At 44.6% G+C, this 27,806-nt stretch overlaps 2 protein-coding genes across 5 annotated transcripts in view; one reads left to right on the top strand and one right to left on the bottom strand.

Moving 5' to 3' along the window:
* The window catches only part of ST7 (suppression of tumorigenicity 7), a 157,602-nt gene extending 154,305 nt beyond the window's left edge, over nucleotides 1-3,297 (top strand). For all 4 annotated transcript variants that reach the window (XM_074870211.1, XM_074870212.1, XM_074870214.1 and 1 more), the window contains one exon: nucleotides 2,974-3,297. In XM_074870211.1, the coding sequence (XP_074726312.1) occupies nucleotides 2,974-3,069 (96 nt within the window). In that variant the 3' untranslated portion in view covers nucleotides 3,070-3,297. The remainder of the gene's footprint in view (nucleotides 1-2,973) is intronic.
* A 7,053-nt stretch (nucleotides 3,298-10,350) lies between these two features.
* On the bottom strand, nucleotides 10,351-27,806 carry WNT2 (Wnt family member 2). Its single transcript, XM_074869344.1, has 5 exons — nucleotides 27,682-27,806; nucleotides 25,998-26,221; nucleotides 22,586-22,863; nucleotides 19,408-19,672; nucleotides 10,351-10,580 (listed from the first exon to the last, which is right to left on the bottom strand). The coding sequence occupies exons 1-5, from the start codon at nucleotides 27,759-27,761 to the stop codon at nucleotides 10,351-10,353; spliced, it is 1,077 nt and encodes a 358-aa protein (XP_074725445.1). The 5' UTR covers nucleotides 27,762-27,806.

Below are 27,806 nucleotides of genomic sequence, written 5' to 3'. Positions count from 1 at the left end.
CTAAAATAAAATTGAGAGTTTTATTAACAAGGGCGTCACTATATAATTTGAGTCAACAGTCTAAAAGTGTGGTGCCTAGTTACATTTTCAAAATGAGTTAAACTTTAGAAAGACTAATTTTTCTCTGATTTGATTCCTTTGCCTGAGATCACTGACACGATCTGTTTCAGTATTTCCTGTATGATGGATGAGACCTCAGTTCAGCAATCAGGTTTGCCTAGGGAGATATTTCATCTGCTTGGACCTCTACAAATGCTGAGGCAGGGAACATGCAAATCCGATCACAGGGACTGAGCAATAAATAGTCAGTTCCTCCATACAAACACCAACCAAACAGTGGAAAAGCTTGAAAAGACACTTTTGCATGTCTTTTTTAATCAAATGGTGCTATTTAGAAGCTGCTTTCTGCCAGCTTTGAAATAACCAGGTTGATAGTTTTCTTTTAAAATAGAAAGTAGTAATAGCAAACTTTTTACAGGTCTTCCATCACCAGTTCTGCCACCCTGAATTCTTACTCTACTGCTGCTTTTGTTTTTTCTGTTCCATGTGGAAAAAACAGTCAGTGTCAAAAGGAGAGGCAGAAAAAAAACCCAAATACCTCCGTATTGCACAGACTAAGCCCTCCTGGGTGCTACCATGTGGCAAACAAGCCAGACAGGCATCTGCCAGTGGTGTCTGAGGACAGGAGCACCAGCTTTCCAAGGGCCAGATAGCCCCAGCACAGATGTTGTCTGCATGGGCTTGTACAAGAAAGTAGGTGGCATCCTGAACCCCTTGCTGCCAGCAAAGGTTTTGCTTGGACTTCAGTGAAGCCAGGCTTTGGTATCCATGAATTTAAATGTATTTTGTAGACCAACTAATTTTCCAGGTGGAGAAAAACTTGGCTCATTTTAAGCTACAGATACTTTGCTGAGTTTGTTATAGGATACAATCAACTACTTCAGCAACAAAATTCCTACGAATTGCAATAAAACTTACTGTCAGGCAAGTTATTCTTGTTTCATTGATTTAACAAGTATGTAATTTGCACTGTTTACAAAGCTGAGTTTTATCCAAGTGGGTGTGATGGTGCAAGCTTACCACAAAGATCGAGTGCTACTCAAAGAGCAGAAAATATCCTCTAATGAGCCTTTTGCGTTTGACAAAATTAAAGGGACATACTTAAACAGTTCACAGGTTAACCAGAGGGAATGCTTCTACTCGAGCTAAGCCACTTAAAATAGTAATAGCAAACTCTAAGATTAGGTAGGTCAGTGTTACATTAATTCAGCTGTGATTCACATTATACAGCTTGACCTTTAGCACTACAACTGAAATACTCTGTTCAGCTTCAGTTAGAAGAAGTTTTTTCTTCGACCTGTGCTTATGACAAAATCTCATTACCAGTGATGGTGTTACCTGGTTTTCCCATGATGAACAAGTTGTCCATGATGTAGTGTCTGTACTGCATGCAAACATGTCCAAGAGGAAAAAAAGAGTTTGAATGCTTACTATTGCCTTTAAAATGCATAAGCATCATAAACATCGTACATTTTTACAGTTAAACTCTGCACAGAACCCATTTTGTTAAACAGTGAAACTGTTTGCAGGTATTTTCTTGCATGAAATGGTTGTAATCTCTTGCTGTTGAATATTGAAATTTTGAAATATTTTAAATACATTTGTCATAGATAGCTGTGCTTCAGCAGCACACAGACCTGTAACAATTTTTGAAATTGAATTTTTCATACTTAACTTTAGATACTTAGAAGCCTGAGGACATATCTCTATTAAGTAATAAAATATTGTTTGTTCTGTGGCTCCAAAGGCCAAGTGACACATCACAGTTCATGTCTGTACCTCTAAACTCTCCTCCCTTCAAAGGCAGGATGACCCCATCCTTGGGCTGCTGGGAACTGTCCCTGCCCTGTGCTATCCCCAAACTCTGCCTGGGCTTTGTTGAGGAGAGACTAGCTGGCATGGGCCAGAACTGTGTCAGGAGCTAACAGTTCAGGAGTGTGGCTGGGGCGGGCCAGCACCCCACACTGTGCTGCAGTCCTCCTTGCTTTACAGGAGAAGACAAAGCCCAACCTGGCTGGGGGTAGAGAAGGAACAGACAATTTCAAAGGGCAATTCTGGTCCTGAGATGGGTAGAATTACTGTCCAGTTTTCTTCAGTGACTGCAGGGGGACCAGACCCCCACGTCTGAATCAAGTGCCTAAAGATATATGGGACAAATTCAGAACATTAAAAGGATATATAAAGTCTGATGCTCTCTTTTGTCAGGAGAGAGACTTCTTTTGGGCAAAAAGAGAACACATCCAGGACCAGATTTGCTTTAATACTGACCTACCGAGTAGACGTCATATACACATCAGTGCAGTAAGCGGAGTTTATATGTTTTATGCCGACTGCAGAGCAGTAGCTGAAACACAAACCTCTTGCAGCTCTTTAACATTAATATATTGAAACCTCTTTCAACATTGCCAACTGTGTTCTGTAATAGAGGGAGGATGTTAAGATAAATTCCAGTTAGTGATGCCTCGGTGTGTATAGCAGATACATAGATAACCCAGAACCATTTTAAACCTGAATCTAAAGACATGCTGTTTGTCTGTGAGAGGTGGTTTGGCAGATTCTGCCATTATGAAAAAGCCTCTCTTTCCCTTTAGTAGATTTTGGTTTGAGCTTTTTGTGACTTCAGTATGAGCCTGAATCGAGGACGTGAGATGTGTGAAAACTTCTGTAGTTCATCACTTTGATCTTCATAAAAATGGGGCTCTTGCTTTCTTTACTGCAAAATCCAGAAATCTGTATATATGCAAGACTCAGAATTTGGCAGAATGTCTTTATATGTGAATTATTTAATTTTTATCATGCTGGAGGATTTTACAGAGGAATGCAGCAAGAGTTTCTTGTCTTATCAGACAGCTTTCTCTTGAGGTGTATTGTCTCCTGGATTTTGATTTGAATGTGTATCTGATTTCTTTGCAGTTTCTCAGCACCCTCTTTGCCCCTTTAAATTTTGTGATGGAAAAAGTAGAAAGTATCCTGCCCTCCAGTCTGTGGCACCAGCTGACGAGGATCTGAGGGAGCACGCCCGCTGACTGACTGCCATGACATCTTCTGTGCCAACTTTTTGTTGACCACAAGAAAGCATGATAAAAAAGGGAAGCAGTTCTGAGACTTAAAAACTCTTCATGGATTGTCTGTTCTCATATGAAAACTGTTTTGTTGTACAAAATACATTGATGTTAGGTTCTATTATATTTTGCCTTCAGACAAGAAAAACTTAAAAATAAACTTTTGTGTATTGCAGCATTGTTGTCTTTTGGCTGCTTCTTCAAAGCTCAGATTGTACTTTGTGTTCTTAAACATGTGTGGTGTATCTGCTTCACCACAGCTAGGGCTTGGCTGTCCATTCAGTTAACGATGAAACCCTAATAACTTCACAATTAAGCAATGGTATCACTGCCTTTTCTTACAAAGTTCAATTAGGGTGAAGCCCTCACTGCTACAGACAGTCTAGATGAGGCTTCTAGACAGTTAAAGCTCTCGCTTAAAGCAGCTTTAGGCTCTCTGGGCAGTTTGGATGGCACATTGGGCTTCTGATTCCCATCCCTGCACAGAGGTTTTACCATCATTTGAATTTTCAGAAAGTCCACATACTTGACAGATTTTCTTCACACCACTGTTATTTCAAGTACCTCCAGAAGCTCTGTGCTTTGTTTTCTGTCTGAAGAACAAAGTGTAAGTAATGGCAGAGAATTGAAGACAAATTTACCTGTAGAGAGTGATCATGGCATTCACGCTCTTATGTATTTATTGCTGAGTTTTTATTGCATTGCTGGTATTTTTCAAGTATGAAAAAGCAGGTACTTTTTCCTGTACAGATTAAACATCAGCATTATAAACTGTTGCTTGAGACCAGAAACTCATTAGCAAAATTGGTGTTAGTTCATGCACAATTAATAGAGAGGTTGGTGTTTCATCATTAGTGCTTACCTCAGGAAATCTTATCCTTGTGCTGTGAGAGGTTTAGACAAAGTATTCATTTATAACTTAGCCACTGTAGATGGAAACTTCCCGCAGGCACCTCTGCTAACTCACAAGGCCAGCTCTAAGATCAAGAATCTGATCTGGAATTTGAAGCAAGTAGTCCTGTTTTTTCGACTCCTTTCCCAGATAAGGAGGCATAAACCCGATGCAGTGGATCAAAAATGCCACTTTGCCAGTTCAACTTTGCTGTTCTTCTAAAAATCTGAGCAGCTTGAGGGACTGTGATCACCGGCAGGTAAGTTTATCAATGAGGAAATGGGTGAGCAAAGACAGAACTCCCATTATTGGAGCTGGTATGAAAGAAAAGTGTTTCTTAACAGTGGGAGATCCATTGCATTATTTTTTGCCCTCTTGATCACAGATACACTAGTCTACGTAGAAGAAAGATTTTTGTCCAAGTGAGCAATGGCACTGCATTAAAGCAAATACTGCTGTGCTATGAGGCAAAAAGACAGCCCCACGCCAGGAGAAATCAACTGTAAGAATGAGACCTGAGGGAGGACAGAGACGATCAGAGAGCCCCATGGCTAAATGTTAAAAATGGTGAGGTGTGTCACTGTTGGGGATTTCCATACAGGTTTTTCATCTCTGGCCATTATTTGTGCAAAACAACTCACTGTAAAGTTGAAATTAGTGTGGCTTACATTTAATGTGGGATAAGAGTAGAGATAGTGGATTGCTGGCGGACAGCATGTGGAAGTGTAAAATGGGCCAATATTTGTGTTCTTGGCTTTGCACCTGAATTGCTAGGACAGCCACAGAGAACACCACTTCTACAGCCAGCGTGCCTGTGTATCTCCAGCTGTAAAACCAAGGATAATCATATTCATTTGTTTGTCTCACAACGGCGCTGTCAGAATTACTTAAGGTTGGTGAAAATCAGAAGGGTCAGGAATAGTCAGCTCTTGATGTCCTGTGCTGCTTTGCATCTCTTATTCCCAGCCACCTCAAAAACCTTTCAAAGTTCATTTATGTATACCCTACATTACAAAAGAACAAATTGCTGTGATTAACAGTCATAATATGTAAATGTGTTTGCATATCGATATATATCTAGCTATATGCAAACATCCATGTTTGTCAGCAACTAAGGTAGCAGTTTGGTCTTCTGTTAGAAGAAGAGATAACGTGAATTATGATCTGTGTGGGAATTACTATCAGTAATAATCTGATAAAGAGGAATCCTTAACTCCTGGAAGAATCAGATCTTTCCCTTGAACTATGGGGAACTTTTAGGAACTCAAAAATATGTTTCTGCAATTCTATTTCTACTGTTTCTAGTATCCATCTCCCTTATAAGCAGTAATGAGCCATGGACTTTATCTAGAAAATATCTCTTTAGCTTTAATTATAATTCTAGGCATCTGGGAGACCAGGCAAGTCAGACAAAAGGATTTTCTTTTTCATTGGTCAGGGTTTCTTGCCTTAGGCTTTTCTGCCTCTGACATGTTTCCTGTGAAGTTCAGCATGGCTTAGATCAAAAGGCAAACACAGCCCATGATTATAATGATGGAAAGCCTCTGGCTTAGTGCGGAGATGAGCCTCCTGGAAATCTGGTTCAGATAATAACTCATCCAAATCTTCAGTTTGCAGATTTGAGGGCAGGGGGGAGCTTTTTAACTCCAAAGGTTAACAGTTCCTGGTTTTGTTTTTAAAGACAACCTAATACAATTTAGACACATGCTATCTCTTTACACTGTAACCTGCCTAGAACAAAAAAAGGAGAGACCCCCAGGAGTGTCAGGTAAGTCAAGCTGGCCACCTCATGGCCCTACCACCAAGTAGATTTACAGCTGCTCCAAGGCGAGAGCCACACTCGGAGAGGTTAGTGCTGCTCCTAGGAAAGGCTGTTGTTTTCATGGTGGTTTGTCATTTGCTGGAATTTGGTGTGAACGCTGAATGCACAGGCGCTGATTTTTCAGTGGGATAGCATAGAAGTCCCTACCCCAGTAGCAAGGAGGAAGAATATCAGGAGTTTTCCTGTGTTGCAGAAGCCTACAGAAGGTGAATATCCAAAGGAAGCTGCGCCCCTTGCACAGACTGCAAGCTCCCCTTCATGCCCGCTGTGGCTGTCACTGCACGGAGGGCTTGAGAGCCTCAGTGGTGCTAGTTAAGGCACAGTGTGCAAGGTAGCCCCCGGCCCCGCACGCCACCTGTCTCCCTGCAGGGCTCCTGCCTGGTTCCCACCACCGAGGGAGCAGAGTGGCACCCCTGGAACAACGAAGGAGGAGCAGTTAATATATTGTTTCACACATGTTTGCATCTTTCACACTGGAGAAGATCTTACATTATGAAGTCACATCCATTTAATCAGGCAAAGGAGCTGTTACACAAAAAAAACTACGCATGTTTGTGATTACAGCCCGTGAATTGCTCCTGTCTTTCAGATAATAGTACAAGTTCACTTGTGTTGTTTGAAGTGGCAGGAGGAACCTGGAGGCTCTTATATGTGATCACAAAACCACCTCTGCCCTCAGAGGTGGCCGTCACCTGCACACGAAGGCTGTAGCCCTTCCTAACAGTGCGAAGCAAAACCCAGAGAGATGAGCAAGTGTTGGACACTTCCTGCTGCCCCACTGGGTTAAGAGCTGTTTTTTTCCTTGCAGAAGCACCCTCCCCAGCCCCAGATCTTCACTAATCCCCAGTAAAACGTTCATTTTCCCTTTGCCACCGTAGGCCGAGTCTTGTGAGAGGCTGGGCATGAAGCCCGCAGGCAGAGACTGCGGCTGCTTGCCGAGTGCAGGTGTGATGAGCAGCTGTGCAGCACCATACCAGAAATGTGGTATTTTATTTCTAATTCACATCTGCAAAGAAGGTTACAGAGGCATGGGAGAGGAGGGTGAGATGCACAAATTTGGCTTAGATAGTTTTGCAGGAAGAAAAAGAAGCAACCCAGCAATCTCTTGAGCTACGATACCCACAACGCCCTAACATACACCACCATTCCTTAAAGTCATTCTCCATTTTCCATGCGGTAAAAGAAGATTATGCTTTTTTAATGAGATTTCTCCTAAAACAGCTCAACACACTTTTTAGGGTAAAGTTTGTTAAAAGAAAATCTAGTGGGGAGGGAGCAATCCCAAAAACCTTGGCAGGCTAACAGCGTTTCAGAGCGCTGCTATATTGTGATTTCATGCAGCAAATTAAAGGGAACTCCCTCAAGAAAATTGGACTGCATATTTAAAAAAAAAAATCCTACAACCTTTTGCCTCAGTTAACATTATTCTGACACTAAAGTGTCTACCTAGGGACAGCTGTTTCCTCTTCATGACTAAATACATGAGTAAATTTATTCCATAGAACAAAATATAGGATTTTTTCATTTGCCTTGCCTGATTTCTGTTTTTTCTTTTTTTTTTCCCTTCTTTTTTCTTTGTTTGATTAGCTGAAGGTCAAGGAGGTGCCTTTCCTAGCAATATTTATATCTCTGAGTGTCTTTTCCCACTAAGAAATAGCAAAAGCTTCTGGGAGTGCTTTCTTCATGGAAGCGGCAGCAGAAATGCTTACAGCTGTAAGAAGCCTACCTTGAGCTCTTTTTTTTAAAAAAAAAAATATCATAAATACAGAAAAAAAATGTAATCAAATAATTGGCCAGCTCAGCAGTTACACATTTGTTCTGCTGCAAAACATTCTGGTTTTCCTCTGGTGAAGTAAGTTTGGTGGCGGCATTGTATTGCAGCTTATTAATACGGCATTTGTGTGAAATATAAAATTCAGCCTGCTGTGTGCACCTTTGGTGGGTGTGCTGCTGAACAGGGCAGGGGATCTGGTGACAAAGGACACCGAAAAGGTCAAGGTACTCAATGCCACCATCTTCCCAGTCTTATTGGTAAGACTAGCCTTCAGGAACCACAAGCCCCTGAGTCCAGGGGAATGTTTGGAGCAGGAAGATGTAGCTTGGTGGAGGAAGAGGATATAAAAGTTCCACCTTTAACACAATGACCCCAAAACACTTTACATGGGACTTGAGAATTCAGGTGGGTTTGTCTTCTAGTGTATTAACCAAATGATGGAGTTAAGAAGCAATCTCATTTCATCACCTTTTATTCAACTGCTAGAACAAGTTCCCTTGTAAGAATGAGGCTTCCTTTTTCCAGAACATTGAAATATTTTCAGCTTTACTACATGGGGAATGTGTAGACTACTCAAAGGGTCCCTGAATCTTAAAAAAAAAAAAAAAAAAAAACCTTAAAAATTATTCTATTGCTTTTAAGTTCTTTAAGTTTAAGGCTTAAAATGTGACATTGCTCAGGCTGTGAACTACATGCAGATTTAATTTCACAGTGAAATCCTAATAAAAATTCTCCTTGGAGCTCACCTTTAAATACAATTATGTATGAAATTTTCCTTATCCAGCCCAGAGCTAGAATTGCCAGCAGTAATGAGGCCAACAGTGTAACCACTGAACGGAGCATGTATACATAGATGCACACTGCATGTGTGCGTGTGTGTAATGCACACACTGTACACTAACACTCTGACAGGGTTATTCCCACCAGCAGTTGGTTTATACACAGAAGCGTGATTATTCTTACTTCTAGCCATGATCATTACATTAAAGCCATATACAGTAACTGAAACATTATCTTATAGTCCAAATAAATACCTTTCTGGATCCTGCTAATCTTCTAATGCCAGCTGTGCCTTCTGGTGATGACTTGCCCATTTTAATGATACAAACTTTTTCCAAAGCCTTTCAGATGTAAATGTCTGCTATCTCAAGACCACTGAATGCAAAACCCCATTCCTTTTAAATACTCTTTTTTTAAAAAAAACACATAACCAGAGTACTCAATTGCCACCATATACTACTTGTATATTACTTTTTCATGCACTGTTTGTACCTGTTAGGGTTCCTCCAGTATTTTTAATTTTCATATAGAAATTTTACCCGCATCTACAATATGTTCTATCACCCATTCAACCTCTTTTCCTATGTTATTTTTTCATTACTTTGCCTGTCTCTGCACTTCATGGGTGCTTTTCCAGAGCCTATTAGACTTAGCTGAGCAGGACCCATCTTTTGTCTTGTCTCATTTGCTGATCTCTCTGAGGAGGGGCAGCTTGTCCCTCTCTGATCCAGCTCCCCTCCAGTGAGGCTACAATTTCTGGGCTGCGTGAGCCTGCACATCTTCCCAGCACTTTGTTGTTTTGTGCTGATCCCAGCCCAGCATATGGACCTGGCATAACCTGTAACTGCCTCCATCAAAGGCCAACGCACCCTTAATCACAGGTGTAAGTTTTTGCAGAAAGTATTCAGAGAAAATCTCATTTGGAAGTCCCCATCTGAATGGAAAGTATCATTCTGAACACATTTAATAGATTTATTAAATTTAAAAGAACATAGAAGTTGATAGAATCTTTAGAAACCCGATCATTACTGAGACAAGGTATTTCCTTCCCCATCAGCTTTCTGCAAATGTTTTTCTGCTTATTCAGTAAGTGAAAAATAGGAAACCTTATCTTTAGGTAGTTGAATGTCCTATGCCCAGCTCTCACTAGGCTGAGAAACAAATCTCTTCTCTTTGATCTTTCAGATCACAAAAAACCTCAGCAATTAATATTAATGACCTCTTAAAAGCTTTTAAGGCAAGTTTTCACAAATACATAACTAAGACATTTGCTTTGACTCTTTAATAGCTTATGAAAATGTTGTGGTTGAATACATCTCCTGCAGTTTCCTTTGCTTTTCACCGTGGGCCAATTTCTGCTTCACGGAAAGCCACAGCGTGCTAATGGTGGCTGGGTTGGCCCCATGTGGCCACCTCACTGCAAACTCCAGTTCACTGGGGATGGACAAACACCCCTCCAGTAAAGCCTTTCACCCACCCTGAATTTTCTTTCATGGAGGAATCGCCAACTGGTGCTCAAACTCCTGAGCACTTCAGTATCCAGGGCAAGACTGTGAACAGCACAAGATCCTTTAGAAGATGCTTGAGCAAGCTCAGCCCATGCAGTTGTTGGTGGTGGTCTTGTACGAAATGCCGCATCTTTGCATCTTGCTGTGTTCCTGGTGGCAGGAATGAATTGCCACAAGGAGTGCAGAGGAGAGTTAGTGTTGGTTGGAAGAGTCCTGGCAGAAGTACGTCCTTCCAGAGCTGCATCAGTTTATGCACAGACAACTCTGCAGCAACACAGTCATGCAGAAATGGAAAGTAAATGTTGCAGAGTTTGTATTAATTATTCAGCAGCTTCTGTGCAATGAAAGAAAAAGGCAAAACTGGCATAAAAGTAGAGAAGAACTTGGACGCATTCCCTGCACAGACCAGGAAGGGCAAAGGCTATGGTCCTCACGCATCAATAGCCTGTGCATCATGTCCGGGAGATCCAGCCAGCAGTCTTTGGTGCTTTGCAGGTGTGAATATCTACCACTTCTAGGCAGTCCTGGCAGCGCACAGCACAACACCAGTGGAATTTGCACTCACATTTTGTCATTCTGCTGACGCGGGAGGTGTCATAGCCTCTCCCACAGCACATCACTTCACAGCTGTCCATGCCGCGGGAGGTTTGGTTACAAACCCGACCAGCTGTCCCAAGGGACCCTACAAAGGAAACATAGTAAATGTCACAAGGTGGATTTTAAGGAAGGACAGAAAGCATATGAAAATATGTATAGGAGACATAATATGCAATGTATTTGATCCTTCAACATCACTTCACCCAGGATTCAATATCAAGCCAGAAAAATGCCTATAGTAAGGTAAAATTGATCTCAATTTTCTCCTAGAAATCAGATATGGAAATAAGGAGTAAAATGGACCAAATACTTCAAGGCTCTGCCTGATTCTGTCAGTATCATCATGCTTTGCTTCATCTTTCTGTAGCACCTTTTTCCTCTCCAGCAAGAAGATACCCTTCCTGAGGCAGCCGTGCAGCCCTCTTCTGTCCTCCGTGTCCAGTCCCCCAGGGCTGTGTGAAATAAGGTGGCCAGGAGGAGCACACCTGTGGTGCTCAGGAGCTCATGGGCTTTGCAGGGGAGCTCTGAGTGGGCAGGGGAGGGCTGGGAAAGAGTAGACTGTGAAATTTGGTGGCTGTGAGGGACACGGTGGGCAGAGTAACCATGCTGCTGGTGGTTAAAGTCTTTGCAGAAGTGAGCGCAGAAGCACCCCAACTGCTTGGCATCGCTGCTGTGTCCACCCATGGCCCCTGTGTCCACCAGTTCAGGTGACAGCTGAAGAGTGGCTGCACTTTGCGTGTCTCAACTCTGTGGAGTAAGCACCAAGGGTTCTTCTCCTATCTCTTGATAGAGATTAGAAGAAACTCAATTATAGCCTGTTGTGGTCAGAAGGAGGGGTAGGGAAGCATACCACACTTCTTCATGTTCCTAATACCTCTCTGGAGTTGTGGAAGTGCCTCTGCCTGTCACCACATGGCACAAAATGGCCCTTTAAGGCATGTCTTAGCCCAAACAGCTACTGTACCACATACAAGCTGCTGCTCATCTAATACTTAAGGTACACTTTAGAATCTATACCACAGCTGTTGACAGATTATTACCAGCAATCTGAAAACTTCATGAATACTCATTGCTTCCCCTGATTTCTTACATATTGCTATTATAAATCAATATCAGATATATCCATGGGATGAACATTGTTCTGACATTTTCCCTAGACCCAATTATAGCTCCATTCTTCTGTTCTTGGCCAAAATGGGATTCCCTAAGTATTGACTGTGGAACATTTTACAAAGACTATTCACAGGTGTACATCAAACATGAACAATTTACCTTCTTAAAGAAAAAAAAAAACACGCAGACATTAATTCAAATTTGCATGAGCTAGGATAGCAAGTCAATCTTAATTAATAAACTTAAACTGTAATTAATCTGAAATTAATAAAAATCTAAGATGCATAAATTCTAATTTTCTTTCTTTTTTCCACTATGGGGTACTTATGGTTGTATATAGCACCACTGCTGTATTGAAGCAGTTCACAACATACAAGTGTTTGTTGTTCCTCTGTCCCCTACTGTCCCCACCACTAGGGAGACTTCATGTCTTTTTGGGCCTGGGTCCAGCCACTGAGGTAGCAAGTGGTCTCAGGGACTTGAGTAAAGTCACCTTCTCAGACTGCAGTTTTCATGTGACCAACACATGATTTATCCTCTTAGCCACAGCGGGGGAAGTTTTGCTCTTTTTGCATCTAAGTCAGGACAGGCTTCAACTGCCGCCCCAGAGGAGTGTTTCAGTCCCTAGAAGGCCTCTCAGCCTTGTCTCCCATAGCCCGTATTCCCACATTTGTTTAAATATTTAAATATTCATTGGGTAGAAATACACACACCAAATCACTGGTCCAGGTCTGCTGTGGGCAGAGCAGAAGGGTGTTGCATGGCCGCCTGCCCCCCAAGCTCAGCAGGTTGCCCACAGCCGCCCCGGCAGCCCACCCCAGGAGCCACTCGCCAGCTGCTGCTGGTGACAGACACCCGCCCTGGCTCAGGGATCCTTAGCTGCAAAGGTGCTGCTGTGCCGGTCAAGCAGAGACCTGCTGAGCCACCCGAGAGGGAAAAGGCAGAGGGAGGAGAAGACACGCTGAACAGAGAGAGAGAGATGGGCTCCTGCACCTGCTGCCTGACAGATCCCAGATCTCCTCAGGGTCTGAGCCTGCTCACGCTTCTGCCCATAGACCAGCGCTCTGACATAGGATCCTTGGGGAGGCAGCTGAACAGCACCTTAAAGTAAGTCTCTGCCATTTGGGGGAGCTCCTCATGCTGATGTAAAAAACAGTGACATGTTGCATTGGGCATGCCCTGCACCAGGGTACCACCAGTAACTCCCAGTTTCCTGCCCCACAGCCAGTGCTGGCACCTGAATCCCGTGCAGGGGCTCCTGGGGAGGAGGAGGAGAGGTATCACCAGCAATGACCCACATGGGCACACACCACTCCTAGCAAGCCCTCTGCCACGCAGCTTTCCCACCAAGGCCAGATGCACCTGGGAAACCTGCGTGATAGGGAAAGCAGAGATGCCAAAAGGCCTTTCCCAGATCATTTTTTTAGGAATCACTTCACGTTGGGGGAAGAGAGACTTCCAGTGGCCCCTGATCTAGGCAGTGCTGTGGAGTCAGGAGGATGCAGAGCTATGTGATCTGCCTGTGGTCCTGTAGGAAGCCTGTAGCACAAAACAAACCAAACCCTGCTTCCCGGCCACCATGTTCTCCTCCATCCACAATGCTGTGCAAACAGCTGGAACATCTGAACATAAGTGCTGGTGCTTGAGTCAGTCCACAGCAATATCCATCGCATCCTGGACTGTGCAATGTACAACTGAATAACCACTTTTATAGGTGCTTGTCCTGCCCTCTCCGCTCAGACAGAAAAAAGGTACAAAGGCCAAGCTTGTGACTCATATGATTAACATTCTGCATCAGGAATTTGGTGTGAATTCCTGCTTACCTCCCTGCACGGGCTCCCGCTCACCCTTGCACCGCATGATGCTTTACCCCACCGACAAGGCCCAGCCCCAAAGTCCTGGTGTGCCTGGGCTGCATAACGCAGCACGCCTAGGACAGTAATCTCCAACAACCGTGATGTGGGTTAGATTTCGAAATGCTCGGTGTCTTGGTCTCTGCGTGTGCTTCATGTGAAATGAGCTGGACACTCAACAGCCTTCGTTGTGCCACCGTCCTGTGGCGGCCAGCCAGGCGTCACTCCTTGGAAAAGCAAAGCCGCTCTCCACCTAAGCACGCTCCTGGCGAGGAACAGAGCAGGGCCGAGCCACCTGGCTGCAGGAGGTGAAGGAAGACCCCACGTACCCCCACACCCATCAGGACCTGTCCTGGGAAGGGCTGACCACGTCCCTCAGCCAAGGCACAGGTTAATTTCCAACTCCAAAAGTTCTAATTTCCAGAGGTTTGGGGAAATGACACAGCAATAAAGGAGAACCTGAGCAGGATACGCCCCCTGGTTTTGACAGGAGTTTTGCCACTGACTTCAAAACCAAAATTATTTCAGCTGCTAACAGATAGGCAGAAGCTGGTATCATCTGATACTGCTCACAATACAACATCAACATCTACTATGCCACTAGGAGAGGAAACTAAATTATCCACAAAATGTGACAAAAGAGAAAACAGATTCATATAAAGGCTTCATTTTTGAGAAAACCGACTATTTTTTAAAAGTTCAAACAGCATCTTCAGCATCTCTTCAGCTTCTCTCATGAGAAAGAAAATGAGCAATAACTGACAGCGAGCAGCCAGGCAAGTTACTGAACTCCTTGGCGGGCACTTGGATACCCAGGTGATGAAGTCAGCAGAAGACACTAAACAAAATAAGGCAGGAGTATGTTCTAACTTCTAAAAAGTTTTTGTGCAACCTCTTTTTTTTATTTCAAGTGTTGGAATTGCTATGCCAACACACAACATTATACCTGCCAAAACATCCACAGCTTTTAATACAGCCAACTTTACTGTCAGTACATCAAACCCTTTCTACTTGCTTTGCACTGTTGTTTTCTTAAGGAAATATATGATAAGTTGAAAGATAATTTTTCCCATTCCTAAAGCACTAAAGTGTGTTTATTCCTTTATAACATGAGATTTTCTCTTCTATTTCTGTTGATTAAAAATCTGGCTTCAAGCAATAAAGTTCGTTATTTGACTTTCACCTAAAAAAAAAAAAAGCAAGCAGTGAAATCTCCCAAAACAATAAACTATTTTCCACACAAGTGTTTGAGGGTGAGCTGGGGGAGGAAATATTCACAGAAAAGTAGCTCTGAAACTACTTTTTAAATCAAGAAGGATTCACATGAAACCTGTGTACAACACCCCAGTACAGCAAGGCTGGAGAGAACAGGCAGCGCACACTGGAGGCAGCCCTGTCTAGAGGGGCTGGGATTTCCCAGGCCAGCAATGAAGAGATGGCAATGTGCTGATAAGAACAACTTATCCAGATTCAGTTTAGAGTAAACATGTGTCTCGTTCTAATTTCCATAGCCACTGACAGCTGTCATAACCTCACAGCTCCCAGAGGTGCTTGGGGCGATTGCGCTGCTCCCTTGCCAGATGGTGCTTGGAGGAGAAGTCATCGCAAGCTCCACTGTCAGCTTGCACAGGGCTGGGACTGCACCCAACGTGTTTACAGCGTGTAAATTGGGAGATACGGGCCAAGAAGTCACACAGGGACTGACTGTATGCGACTAACCTCGGTGAGAAGTTTTTGACATAAATCAAGATTGGTTTCCCTCCATGGATTACTTACCTCAAGTACTAACACATCTTGCCCAGGCTGTACTTTAGTTTCACATTTTTCTTTCACTCCAGACTTGGCCTCATTCATCTCAAAAGTGCAGCAAATAGCTTACAGGGGGTAGCAAGGGAAATAAATTAACGCAAAAATAATCCTGTGAAGGACCCGAAGCAGGTCACCCTGGGCATGTGGTTTGTCACCCAATGTGCAGCTCCACGTGGCTGCCCCTAGCACTGCACATGCATCTCCACAGTGCCTTCCACCAGGACATCAGGTGTGGAGGGTATTCAGACACAGCTGCAGCACCCTGTCTGCCTGTTGGGGACACAGGAGAAGGCCACCACAGTCCAGGTTCACAACCCACACCCTACATGCAGGCAGAGGCAGTGATGCCGGCTTTGATAGTGCCCAAACCAGGACCGTGTGAGTGTCAGGAGAAACCTACGGATGACTTGAAGCACATGGCACAGGGGTTTGCAGCAGGTCCTGAGGGACTGCTGCAGCAGCCTGAGACCATCTGCACATAGACACAACCTGCCTCTTTGCTCCACCACCACCTTCACACAGCTGAAGTCTCATTGCTATCAGAACAGTTGCAGTCAACACGTGCTCACCAACACCATCCTGCTGCTTGCCCATCACCTCCACCTTGAGGTGTACACTTTGGATGCAACCTCTCTGCTCCCTGTGCACCACCTCAGCCAACACACGTAGCTGAGCTCAGCCTGCTCCACACACTTTGGTGGGGGTCTCCCTGCAGGAAGAGGCTTCACTCAAACATTGCCTAAGTTTTTTGGTTGCTCTGTGACAATTAATTTTAAATAAACCTGTTGCAAAATGGGGTTTTTTTGCAGTAAAATATTACACAGCTTTAAGAGCCTCTATGAACAACAGCCTGTAACGAAGGCTCAGTGAGCAAGTGGGCGATGCCTGTCCTGCAGCTGCTCAAACATTAATCCTGAAGCAGTCTCTGCTTGTCCACCGGTACGTTCAAAACATGATAAACTTGCAACAGCTTTCAATCAACCTAGCCTGCACTGATGGTCAAATAGCAATCTTTTAAAACTTAAAACGCTTCTAACAGAAGCTTATAAGCAGACAAGCAAGAAGGTTTTTTACAGCATTTTGGAGGTGAAGTTACATATTCAGGGTAAGATAGTACATGCAACAGTGGGACTGCCACTTGTGTGGCCATCACTTTAGTTCCCTTCATAGCTTTATTTCTAACAGGTCTCTCCCTGTGTAGTCCTCGGTATGCTTGTATTGGTTTTGGGAGCTGAAAATTTATGATAATATAAGGGAGGACCATGCAAAGTGTGGCAAAATTTGTAAGTTCATGACAAGATTTTCAAAAGCCCTCTGGGATGTCTTACCTCTGCTTCTATCAAATTATGAGTACAAAATTGGGAGTAAAAATTATTTCAGCATACATGTGAGCAGAGTTAAGTGAATTCTGAACACTTCTGAAAATCTTCCTTTGGTTCTTTTCTAGAAGCCGTGAAATCTTAATGCTAGACAAGAGGTGGTCAGGTTATTACATTCTCTTGCTATTGAGTTGCTATTAGTGATTTCCACATATTGTATTCCTCCCAAAAGCAATGACTCCTCTTTTCCTTCTAGGAAAAAAAATAATACTGCATTTTTCACACTGTGGGGGTGATCCACGTATGTACATCCAGCTGCCTCCCCCAAACAGACTGCCAGACCCAGTGGGGTGTATTCAGTCCCAGCAGGCTCCAGTGGCTGCCCGCCACCAGAGAGAAGAGCCAGCGCTAAAAGCTCTGATGGCAGAAGACGAGGTATGTGGTTTTTTGGATAGGCCGCTGATGATACAAGCCCTGAGCACCTTTAATTTACTGGTTCACATGTGTTAGCACACCCAACCACAGAGGACACTGGCTTGGTCGTTTTACAGTTTGTGTAGCTGTCTCCCAGTCAAGTCGTGACACTTCATACGATTTGCTCTGGGAATCCTCTATTCAGTCCCAACACTAACCAATCTCCAGATATTTTTTTTTTTTTTCCTGAAGCACTAAATTGCTTGAATTCCCCAGAGAAAGAAAGGCAGAACTGTATTCAAGGACATACTAAAGAGCTGTGTATTAGATTTAGCTGGCACTGAGATGCTCCCCACCTATTTCCAGACTCAGACTTCCATAATCTCGTTTCATTTCCAGTCCTTTAACAGGGCTGACACTCTGGAGTGCTCGACAGGGCAAACCAAAGTACTAAAGCAAAAAATGCTGCTCAGCTGCTGAAATGACCTCTCTCAAAGCCAGATCAGGTTTTGTTAGTCTGATTCTTTCTTTGTTCCATGCAAGCAGGAGGGCATCCTGCATCCCGTTAAAGGTTTACGGCAGCTTGCCAAAAATGTGCTCTTCCAAACAGCAATGTTCTCTGAATTCTGGGCAGCAAAGAAACACCACCTCATCCACAGCCTTATCTTGAGCTGAGCCAAAGCACGTGTCAGACCATCATCTCTGGGCAGGCTTGACAGCATCAGGCAAGCACGCATAATATACTGTGGTGAAAAATGCCCACTTTCCTCCACGATAACAAGACTGACAGATGAGATTAGGCTTAGTACAAAGAGATTATTAAACAGCTTTTTGACATAGAAGTGGGTTGTGTACAGTCTCCTTTTTGGGGGGAAGAAATCATGGGGTTTACAATGAACGAGGCAACTTCAAGAAATAAAGTTTTGAATAAATCCTAGTTTGCAAAGTTAGTCTCTGCACAATGCCACAATATGCCCATTTATTCACTTGGATTAAAGTATTAGACTTTACAATACCAGTCACCATTCAAGGAACAATATGTGCTTGTGCAGGTAATAAGCATCACCTGCAAAGCCATAAATAACATTTAAAATTACCTTGACTACTCAACTAACCAGAAACACTTTACAACATAAGCGTACTGGATGAAATTCTGGATTCACTGAAGTCAATAGTACATGACCAGGATTTCACATATTGTTCTTATTTAAGTACAGTTGTTTTGCAATGCTTATTCCAAGTAAACTTGGACTGTAAATATGCAGCGATGCCAAAAAGAGTTGAGCCGCATTGCTATCCAGATACTTACAGATATGTCATACCGGGTGCAATCTGGTATGTTATACAACCTATTAATTAGTTCCACAACATCTTTCATACATTACTCAGTCTGGCTTTCTTTTCTAAATTTCTGGTTTTCTAGTTGCTAGTTTTTACTTGCCACATCAGGAAATACTATACATGGGTCAACAACTGTTAGCAGGATTCCTGGTGCTTGGCAATGCCTTGAATCCTGTAACACTGTTAAGTGCGTCCCTACTGAAACCTCTGAGAGCAGAAAACTTCAGTGTTAATAGCAGCCCTGAAACTTTACCTCTTCCCACTGGGGCTGGCACAACTCTTCAGCAAATGTGATGGTTATCATGAACAGAGCCAACACTGCCCCATAAAGAGGAAGGAACAGCTGTGTCAGTACATTGTGCTGTGCCCCACCAACTTCTATTATGTCATTCACCTGCACATTCTCCAGCTGCCTTGCACTGTTACCCACAGCTGCGTTGACTGGTGCGAGCATGGTTTTGCAAAAGCTGCCATACCTCCTACATTACCGAAGGGGAGAGGTGTGTCTACAGCGAGGGGGTCCATGGTCCACAGTGAGCTGCGGGGAATGTGCAAATAAAGGTGGACACTGGTCTCTCGGGAGTCTGCAGCAGTAGCATAACAATATGGAAGAGAAGAAATGCGACAGGAGGTGGTATTATAGGGTCATCACAGGACTTGGGGCTGCCGTAGTTACATCTGGCAGCTCTGGAGTAAGCTGTGTGATACAAGTGTGTATGTGGCTGTGTACAGTATGGACCTGCCTCCAGAGCATATTCACACTGTCCTAAGAGCAGCTTTTGCCTTATAGCATCTCCAGGGCTCCATAGCATCTGGAGGAAACTGATGAATTATATTATAACAACTGGCTGTCGTACATCTAGGGACATTGAGGAGCTTGTACAGAGCTGTCCTCCCAGAACATCTACATCTTCCTGCCCATTTCCCGCTGATTACATGCATGGATATTTTATATATATATATATACACACACACACACACATTCAATAATAATGATAATTTTTGACCTTTAAAATACAAATGTCTGAAATAAAACCATTCATGTGTAACAACAGAGGCTTACCTACATCCCTGTCCCTGATACAGTAGTCTGGAGAGCTTTCAAAGTATACCAGGTCATTCTTAGTTGGCTTCTTAAATCTCTTATTAGCCACAGTGAAACCCGTGCCATCTTGATTCATGACCACCTGAATCGCTCCATTGTATTTCTTCCACAGATAATCTCCTGTTTTCCTAAAGTCTGCCATGGCCAGCCAACAGGTCCTTAGAGTGCATGATCCACTCACACCGTGACATTTGCACTCCTGTTTCAAAAACCGCTTCACGGCCTGTTTAGAAACGCAGTAAAATATACACAGGTAAAACAAACTGCAATTTATGCTTCTCAGCCCTTTTCCAGTCATCTTGTAATGCCAGGCTTGCAATGGGTCTCCAAATCACGGTCTGTAGTGACACCCACTGGTAGCATCAAGTCATCCCCACATGGTTGGTCTGCTCTGGTTGACTCAACCATACACGCAATCCTGCGGCTGGTGGGATTACGTTCCCCGCTCCTGCCCGTCATCCCGAGGATCGAGATGGTCCACAGCACTAGGACACAGGCTGGGCAGGAGGAAACCATCTGGGAAATGGACAGAATCACTCAGCCCCTTGGTAGGCGAACGTAGCCCCTCTCCCCATCGTTCCAGCTGAAGCATCGCCATGCTGACCCTCTCTAGCTCACCCTTGTGAAGTTGCCCTTTGCCCTGAATAGTGTTTCAAATATTGCCCAGAAATTCATCGACAATTTATATTTAAATGATTTTACAGAGACTGTGCAAAGCATTGTACCTGGGCTAGGCATCAGGTCTATGCAAAATGTTAAAATATGGTATTTTTAAAATGCTTATAAACTTTTTAACAAACATTTTAGAATAAGACCTTCATAAGCTTGCACTGGAGAGATCATCTTCATCATTAATTTAATGTCTGGATAGCATTAAAGCCATTTCAGCTTCATCTCAGACATTTAAGCTATCTGTATGATGTTGGAGAACAACAGATGGGTTCATATACAATAAATAATTCATTCCTAATTCTGAAGATAAGGATATTTGATCTAAAAATATTATGCCTTAAGGGTTCATGAAATATGAACGTTTTGGAGTTCGTACAAGAGAAACAGCATCATGGGAGGAAGTAAGAGAGAGGAAAGCTCCATGATTAGAAGCGAGACTGATGCACAGCAAGGCAGCATTTTTCAGTCAAGCACTTAATAATAAAGCAAGAATATATTATAAAACCAAAGTACTTTTAATTTTGTTTCCATCTTGTAAACAATATGACTACTTCGAAGAAGTCACTGACATTCCCACAACCCCACTTCATTGCCAATGGCACTATCACAAAACTGGGATTTAGGCAGATTCTTGCTTTTAATTATCTGAGTAGAAATCAGTTTAACTACTTGTACGTTTAAAACAACTTGCTGGAAGAGTGGAAGAAGCACATAGGAATGCAGGACTTCTTTTTGTCAGTGATGTTCCTGTACTGATACAAAACATATTATTTTGTATGATTCATGTGGGAATATTCTAAATATTTATTCTATGTACTTTTGAATTAGTAAAATCTGAATAGTCTAGTTTTAAAAGAAACCTATCAACACCCCATTTGGGGGTGAGAAAAAATTGAGAGCAGAGCTGGTCCTACCCAGATCTGAATGCCAGGCTTGTGGGTGGGCCGAGGTAGTGAGATCTCTGCAAAGCAAAACCTGTGCTATTGCACTGTGGATACAAACTAGCATCCCTTTCTTTAAAGCAGGTCCTAGAGTATATGAGAATGTGTTGCTTATTTTTAATCGAATGTGTTTATTAAAGTCTCTTGATCTTTTTCTAAAAAACCTACCTGCTTACCAATACTGTCTTATTATTTGGCAAATGATTTTTTTAAACTTACTAAGATACTCAACTATTACACAAAGTACTTCCCAGTATGGAGCTAAATCACCCCTATAAAGTCTTTGCTTGTGTTGTAGACTGCAGTCTCTTTTGGACAGTAACATAAATACAGCCATAGTATTGCATATGCATGTCACTAATCTGAATAGCCTCATCTGTCTATATTGCATATCAATTACACCTGCTGGTAATAAACAGGTGGAGTTAAGATGTTGAAGGAGAAATATTTATCAGAAAAATCATCTACTTGCAGTACAATTCATTAAAATTGGATCTTTTCTCCTAATAAGGGCTAGTTAATATAGAACAATTTTAGTTTATAAAGGGAACTTTTTAATACAAAAAGATCAGAATATGAACAATTTATTTCCTACTGAATATAAGCAAAGGAAAACCAAAGACAAGAAACAAGAAGTCTCTGCAAATCACTGTAGCAGTGCTTGATCTAGCACTATAAATATTTTTCTGTATTATTTCAGATGTCATGGATGCAGAAAATTTTGAATATGTTTTGAATAATGAAACAGTGTATTCCAGTTTCATGCACTATTCTTACTACTTATAGCTACCATCACAAAATGTTAGTTCATGTATTTCTCAGCCTTTGCACCAGCAGTGGGCAATACGCCTGGCAACTACTCCTTCTACTCACCTACAGTAAAAGAGCAAGGATTCTTTTTGTTAAAATTGAAGAATGGTATTTTCATACAATGTACAGAAAAGGGGGTTGTTTAGAGAACGTCATGCCCCAAGGCCAATGCCTTTTGGAGGGACAAGTATTTTTAATTTATTTTTTTTTAAAGTGAAGTAATTGCATTTTGTCTCTGCTCATTTTGTGTTTAAGTTTACCATATACATACAAGAATGGACAAGATGGGTTTTTTCTCCAATGCTATTCTGAATTTGCTCTTTAATACTCAAGCCTGTTCTTCAGTGTGGTCTTCAGCCTCCCTTAGGAACTTGTATTCTATATTAACCAAAAGTAAAACTCCTCAAAGGCTCAAAACAAAACCTCCCTCCAAACTGATCCTGCAATGACTTGGGCTCGTGTTTAACTTCCCACACAAGGAACCACTGGGCTGACTCAGACGGGAGCACTGTTAAGCAGTTGCACTCAGTCTGTTTGGAGATCTCTGCCACTCTGAACCTCCAAGGGAGACAGAAATAGCATCTCAGGCTCCCGCTCATCCCATACTTCTTCCTAACTGCTGAGACCAGTCAGCAAGGGCCAACCGTTACCAGCACCAGATCTGTTAGAGCTCACTGAGAGCACCTCCAGGCATCTGTTGGATGGACACCCACCTTCCTTCCAGCTCTGTTATTGTGAAGGTTCATCAGTGCTCTTGCATCTTTTCCTTTCCGTTCTTTGGCGTCCACAAAGGCTCTGGCAAATCTAACACCATAGTCGATGTTATCGCTGCAGCCACCCCAGTCAAAATGGCCCTTGCTGTCCTTGGCCGAGCCTTTCTTCTTGGGATCGCAGGAGCAGGATTTCAGCTCCCCTTGGCTACATGCCCTGGTGATGGCAAAAACAACTCCAGCAGAGGAGATGGCATGTACAAAAGCAGATTCGCGACTACCTGAAACAAAAGAAGTCACTTTAAAAATTGTTGGGGTAGTTGGTTTGAGTGGCTATCCTAACTCCAGCCAGTTAGCCTGGACTTTTTTGCTGAGCAAAAGATAAAACTGAGCTGAAATCACACAAACACACATTCCCTGGAGCCAGAATTAGTCATGTCTTAAACTTGGACCCCTCCCTGGTAAAAGCTCATCAATATAGTGTTAGAGTTGGAAAACATTAAATGTTTGCTTCTGATATTGATTAATATACTTTCATGGATCAGTTGTTTTCTACAGATACATGAATAGGACAGCTGGTATTTCTATCATGTTTCATTGATTTAGAAAAATATATGAAGTGCTATCTCAGAGATAGGTTTAAGAAATTATTAAATAGGGACACTGGAACAACATGTACGTTGCAAAATACTGCAAATAACTTCAGAAACTAGCTTTTCCTCTTCGAAGCACTTGGAATAAATTTCCCTGCTTAAAAGGTGGTAGGGAGAAATCTTGGATGTTAATTTCTGAAAATAAATTAAATTCATGTTCTCTGCCTAGAACCAAGCCCGGTAACCATAATTCACACAAACAAGTTCCATTAAATCAATGGCACTGCTTGTGTCATGCTTGAGGCAGGATTTGGCCTGGCAGCTGTGACTTCTGCACACCAGCTGCTCGGGCAGTTTTCCTTTCTCTTAATGAAGATACTCTATTATACCAAAGAATATCTGCATTTCGAGACTATGCCTACTCTTAGGCTATTGGGTACATATTTCAACGTAGTAATCACTTAAGTTTATTTTAAGATGTAGCACTTTACAATACAGAGCTATGTTATATTGGCACAACTCTAATTATGGTAATGGAAAATTTTCATATTTCAAAAGTTTTTCAGCATGGAAAGAGTGAGAAGTGGATTTTTGTGCAGTATCTAAGACCATCAGCAGTGAGAGAGACCTGTTTGGAGGACTTGTAAGCCTTAAATCATGTTAGCACAGTAAAGTAGGACCCCAAAGAGGGAATCTTATCTGAGATTTTATTGTAGGTGCAGCAATATGCCATATAATTTACAATTTTATTACATATAACTCAGTATTTCTATTCCAGTAGCATCTAGATGTTTCAGATAGGAATAGGCCCTGGACTTCCATGTGCTGTGCAAACCTTTGGCAAATGGCAACCAAAACCTTGCAAAAAGATTGGGCAAACCCTGTCTTTCCTACAGTGCCTTCAAAATCAGTCAGAAGATACCACGGCTTGTTACAAATAATGCTGTTTTGAAGATTATTTCTGAGAAAATGTATTCAGAAACATCAAAACTTTTTAAAGTGTTAATTAAAAAGAAACAGTTGTCATTGGAAGAGAAATGTTTCATCTGAGTTCATTAAACTAATCAAAAACATTTCATTTCAAATTACCAATATCAAGCTATATTTCCCATCACAATCACTGCCTGATAGGCTTAGTGTAGAGCTCAGAACTGTCTCTGTGAGCCAACAGTGAAAACTTCACTGTTGGAAAAATTGCATTTTTGCTTTTTTTATGAAATAGCCTCATCAGAATTAGGCCATGTTCTGCCAGACATGTTTTCCTGAATGTCAGACAAACCTCATCAAAAACTTAATCTGATGGGTGATGTTACTGGTTACTCACAAATAATTGCTGAGGGAACATGAAGCTGGTTACGGGAACCAACTGCTTACCAGCAGCAAAGCCTGTCACCAAATGATGCTCTATGGATGAAATCCCACTGCTTGGGTCAGCACGCCCAGTGTCTCCTGTCCTCCTCCCCATTCCCACTGCTGGGGCAATGGCCCAGGGTGCTTCCCTCCTCCTCTCAGTGCAGGCACCCTGCAGCTCACAGCCTGGAGAGGCTGTCTCGGACGGTACCCGGGACATCCCAGGGACACAAGTGCCAGGGCAGGGTCAGTCCCACCAGCCGTGCACCACGGCTGCGTGCCCAGGTGTGGCATTTGGTGAAAAGAGCCACAGTTTGGAAGAATCTCATAATGTTTATCACTTGGATAGGGACATCCTGGCACAGTAACAGATCTCAGCCATTTCTTTGAGTCCAAAGGACTGTGTGAGCTCTCTGAAGACTCACTAGATGGCTTAGTCCACCATTTAGATGGCAAAAACACCCTGCTTAACCATCGTCCACCGAGGGTGGGAAGCTCATGGCAGCCCTCAGCTGCTCGGGATCTGCACAAGCCTGGCTCACCCCTATCATCAGATGTGTCCCCCGGAGCCTGATCTGAGGGGCCGGCTGTCGCACCCCCTGCAGAAGGCTGAGGGCCTGGGGGGCAGCGCTGCCCCAGCACGGTCGCAGACCCCACACCTGGGCCCAGCCCTCGGCCCACACCTTGCGGGCAGCACAGCGCCGGCGGGACGGTTCCCTGCTGCTGTACTTCCCCAGGGAAATGCCCCCGCGGGAACCCGCCTGCAGAAGGGGTTGTCGTCTGCCAGCCCAAGGTGTTGGGATCCTGTTGGGACGTGGGCTGCCCCTTTTGCCTCCCCCCCAGAGTACCCGTGTCCCTAGACAAGGTGGGCTGTGCCGGAAAGCCCTCTGCCCAACTGCTGCATTCTGACACCTCGGTTTCTCTTAATTTTCGGTAGCCCTTAATTTGTGGGTTTAGGGTCCATCATGCACCAAAAAAAAAGGAGAAGTCGGAAACTGCAGGGCCAGCCCCTAATAAGCCAGAATACCCTTTCTGAACCTTGCGTGTGTTTTTCTGCTCTGACGCAGGCCTTTAAGCAAAGCAGCCCTTCCCGTTACGGTACGTGCTGCTCTGCTGACTGTGAGACCCTAGGATAACTTTGCGTTCCCCTTCCCTTCCTCCCGAACCGCGAAGCGAAGCTTCCCCCTTGCTGAGAGCACGGCCAGCAGGAGCGGGGCCGCCGCCTCCCGTCCTTCCCCCGCCGTGACCGCCCGCGCCCCGTCGGTGCCAGCCCCGGCGCTGACCGCCCCCCCCGCCCCTCGCCCCGTCTGTGCCAGCCCCGGCGCTGACCGCCCCCCCCGCCCCTCGCCCCCACCCTCCGCAGCCGCTTCTACCCTCGGCCCGAAGGCGCCGGGCAGGCGCGGAGGCTGCGCGCCCCGCCCGAGCCCGCGGGGAGGCCCCGCCCGCGCCGCGCCGCGCCCCGCGGGACTCACTGCGCAGCAGGACGCGGCCGAGGAGGCGCTGCCCCCGCTCCAGGGCGTTGCAGTCCCAGCGGTGCCGGCGGAACTGGTGCTGGCACTCGGCCGTCCAGGCGGCCACGCCGCGGCCGATGGAGAGCATGGCCTCGGGGTGCCGCCGGCACAGCTGCCGCTGCCGGCTCACCAGGCCCGGCACGTTGTCGCACATCACCCGCGACGAGCCCACGGCCCCCATGTACCTGCAGGAGGGAAGGGGCAGGGCAGCGCCGGGGGCCCGCGGCGACCCCCGGGCACCGGCCCCCGGGGACGGGGCTCCTTGGCGCCCCGTCTGCGGGCAGGAGCCGACCCAGAGCTCCAGCCGCCTTTGCCTTTTTTGGTGGAAATCCTTTAAAATTACCCTCCGATGCCGTGTTTTTTAATAACGTGAGGCATTTAGGAGAATCCCAAACTCCGCTATTACAGCTCCGTGCTGTACTTTAAAAAAAAAAAAAAACAACCAACAAACCTTGACAAAAGTCAAATTACATCATCATCTGTATCCAGATGGTCTCTATTAGTCCTGAAATGTTTCGAAAGGCACCTTTCATAAAACCCAAACTATTATAGGTGTCTTTTGAAGGGATCAAACAGAAGAAAATGTCCTTTTCTTGTATTTTCATTATTTTATACGATCATAAAATCGTTAAAGCCGTGACTTCCAAAAAAAAAAAAAAAAAAAAAGTAGTATATATTTAAGTGGCAGTTAAAAGACACTGTGACAAAAAGCCATCGCAATAAATAATGTTTATACGGCTATGGGCACAGATAGTCATTTTATTGAAATATGCTCAGTCTGATAAATCAGGCTTTCATCCCGCGTCAGACAGTGTCAAGGTTAAATGTGTTCCCCAGGTTTATAAGAAGTGGTTTAACTCCTCTTCTACGCCAAGACTTTTCAGTCTGGGCTTGGTTGGAGTCCCCAGTTTGAGGGGCAGGTTTGTGTGTTCCCTCCAGCCCCGTTCCACGGGCCCGTTGTGCCGCCAGCTCCCCTAGACGCCCCGCACTGGCATCAAGTATCACTTGAGGTCGGGTCCTGCGCTGCCCGCGGGGCTTTCAACCCTTCGCACTTGCAGTTTGCAGTTCAGCGAGGAGAAACTTCGAAGGAGGGAGGGGTCGGGGAGGGCGAAGAAGAAGGCGGGAAGGAGGGGGGAGTGTGTGGAATTATTAATAAAAGAATATCCCCGCTGTAGCCAATTCCCAGCGCCGCCGGGGCGCGGAGGGCTGGCTGCCAGCAGCAGGGGCGCTTCCTCCGCGCACCTCGGGCGCGCTCCCTGCGAGCCTGCGCCCCTCCCGCTCCCTCCGGCGGCCCCGCCGCGCCGCCGGGAGGTGCCCGCTGCCCCCGCCGGGCCGGGCCGGGCCCCCCCGCACCCGTCAGCCCCGCCGAAAGCCCCGCTCAGCCCTCGCAGCTGCTCCATGCTTCTGCGAAGGAGGCCGGGGAGCAGGGACGGGGTGTGGAAGGAGATGCCGAGACCGTCTAATCCCGCTTGCTTTAAGGCCGGGCTTTCTGGACCGGAGCAGCTGGCAGCAGCGAGCTCCGCTTGTACGAGCCTGAGAGGGAGAGGCTTCCCCCCCACTCCCGCCCTCCCTTCCCTAATTTACAATTAATCCGACCCCACCTTCCCCAAGAGCAAATAAAAATTCCAGGAATTGCACAACTTACCACCATGAGGAGGTGACTGGTGGGGTCGCCCAGACCAAGACCAGGGGAAGAGACCACCAGATCCCAGGGAGAAAGTTCATGTTAGAAACGCTTCGGTCCACATCAGGTCAGTCGCGAGGGGCAGA

The sequence above is a fragment of the Strix uralensis genome, chromosome 5 (assembly GCF_047716275.1).
Source record: "Strix uralensis isolate ZFMK-TIS-50842 chromosome 5, bStrUra1, whole genome shotgun sequence".
Lineage (NCBI taxonomy): Eukaryota > Metazoa > Chordata > Aves > Strigiformes > Strigidae > Strix > Strix uralensis.
This window is presented reverse-complemented; position numbering and strand designations above follow the sequence as displayed.

What these genes read in the sequence shown, in the direction of transcription:
- WNT2 (XM_074869344.1), bottom strand. Translation starts at nt 27,761, where the DNA reads ATGAACTTTCTCCCTGGGATCTGGTGGTCTCTTCCCCTGGTCTTGGTC. An exon ending in ATAACAGAGCTGGAAGGAAG is followed by an intron (nt 19,673 to 22,585) that starts GTGGGTGTCCAT and finishes GTTTCTAAACAG; the next exon opens with GCCGTGAAGCGGTTTTTGAA. An exon ending in TATCAGGGACAGGGATGTAG is followed by an intron (nt 10,581 to 19,407) that starts GTAAGCCTCTGT and finishes TTTCCTTTGTAG; the next exon opens with GGTCCCTTGGGACAGCTGGT.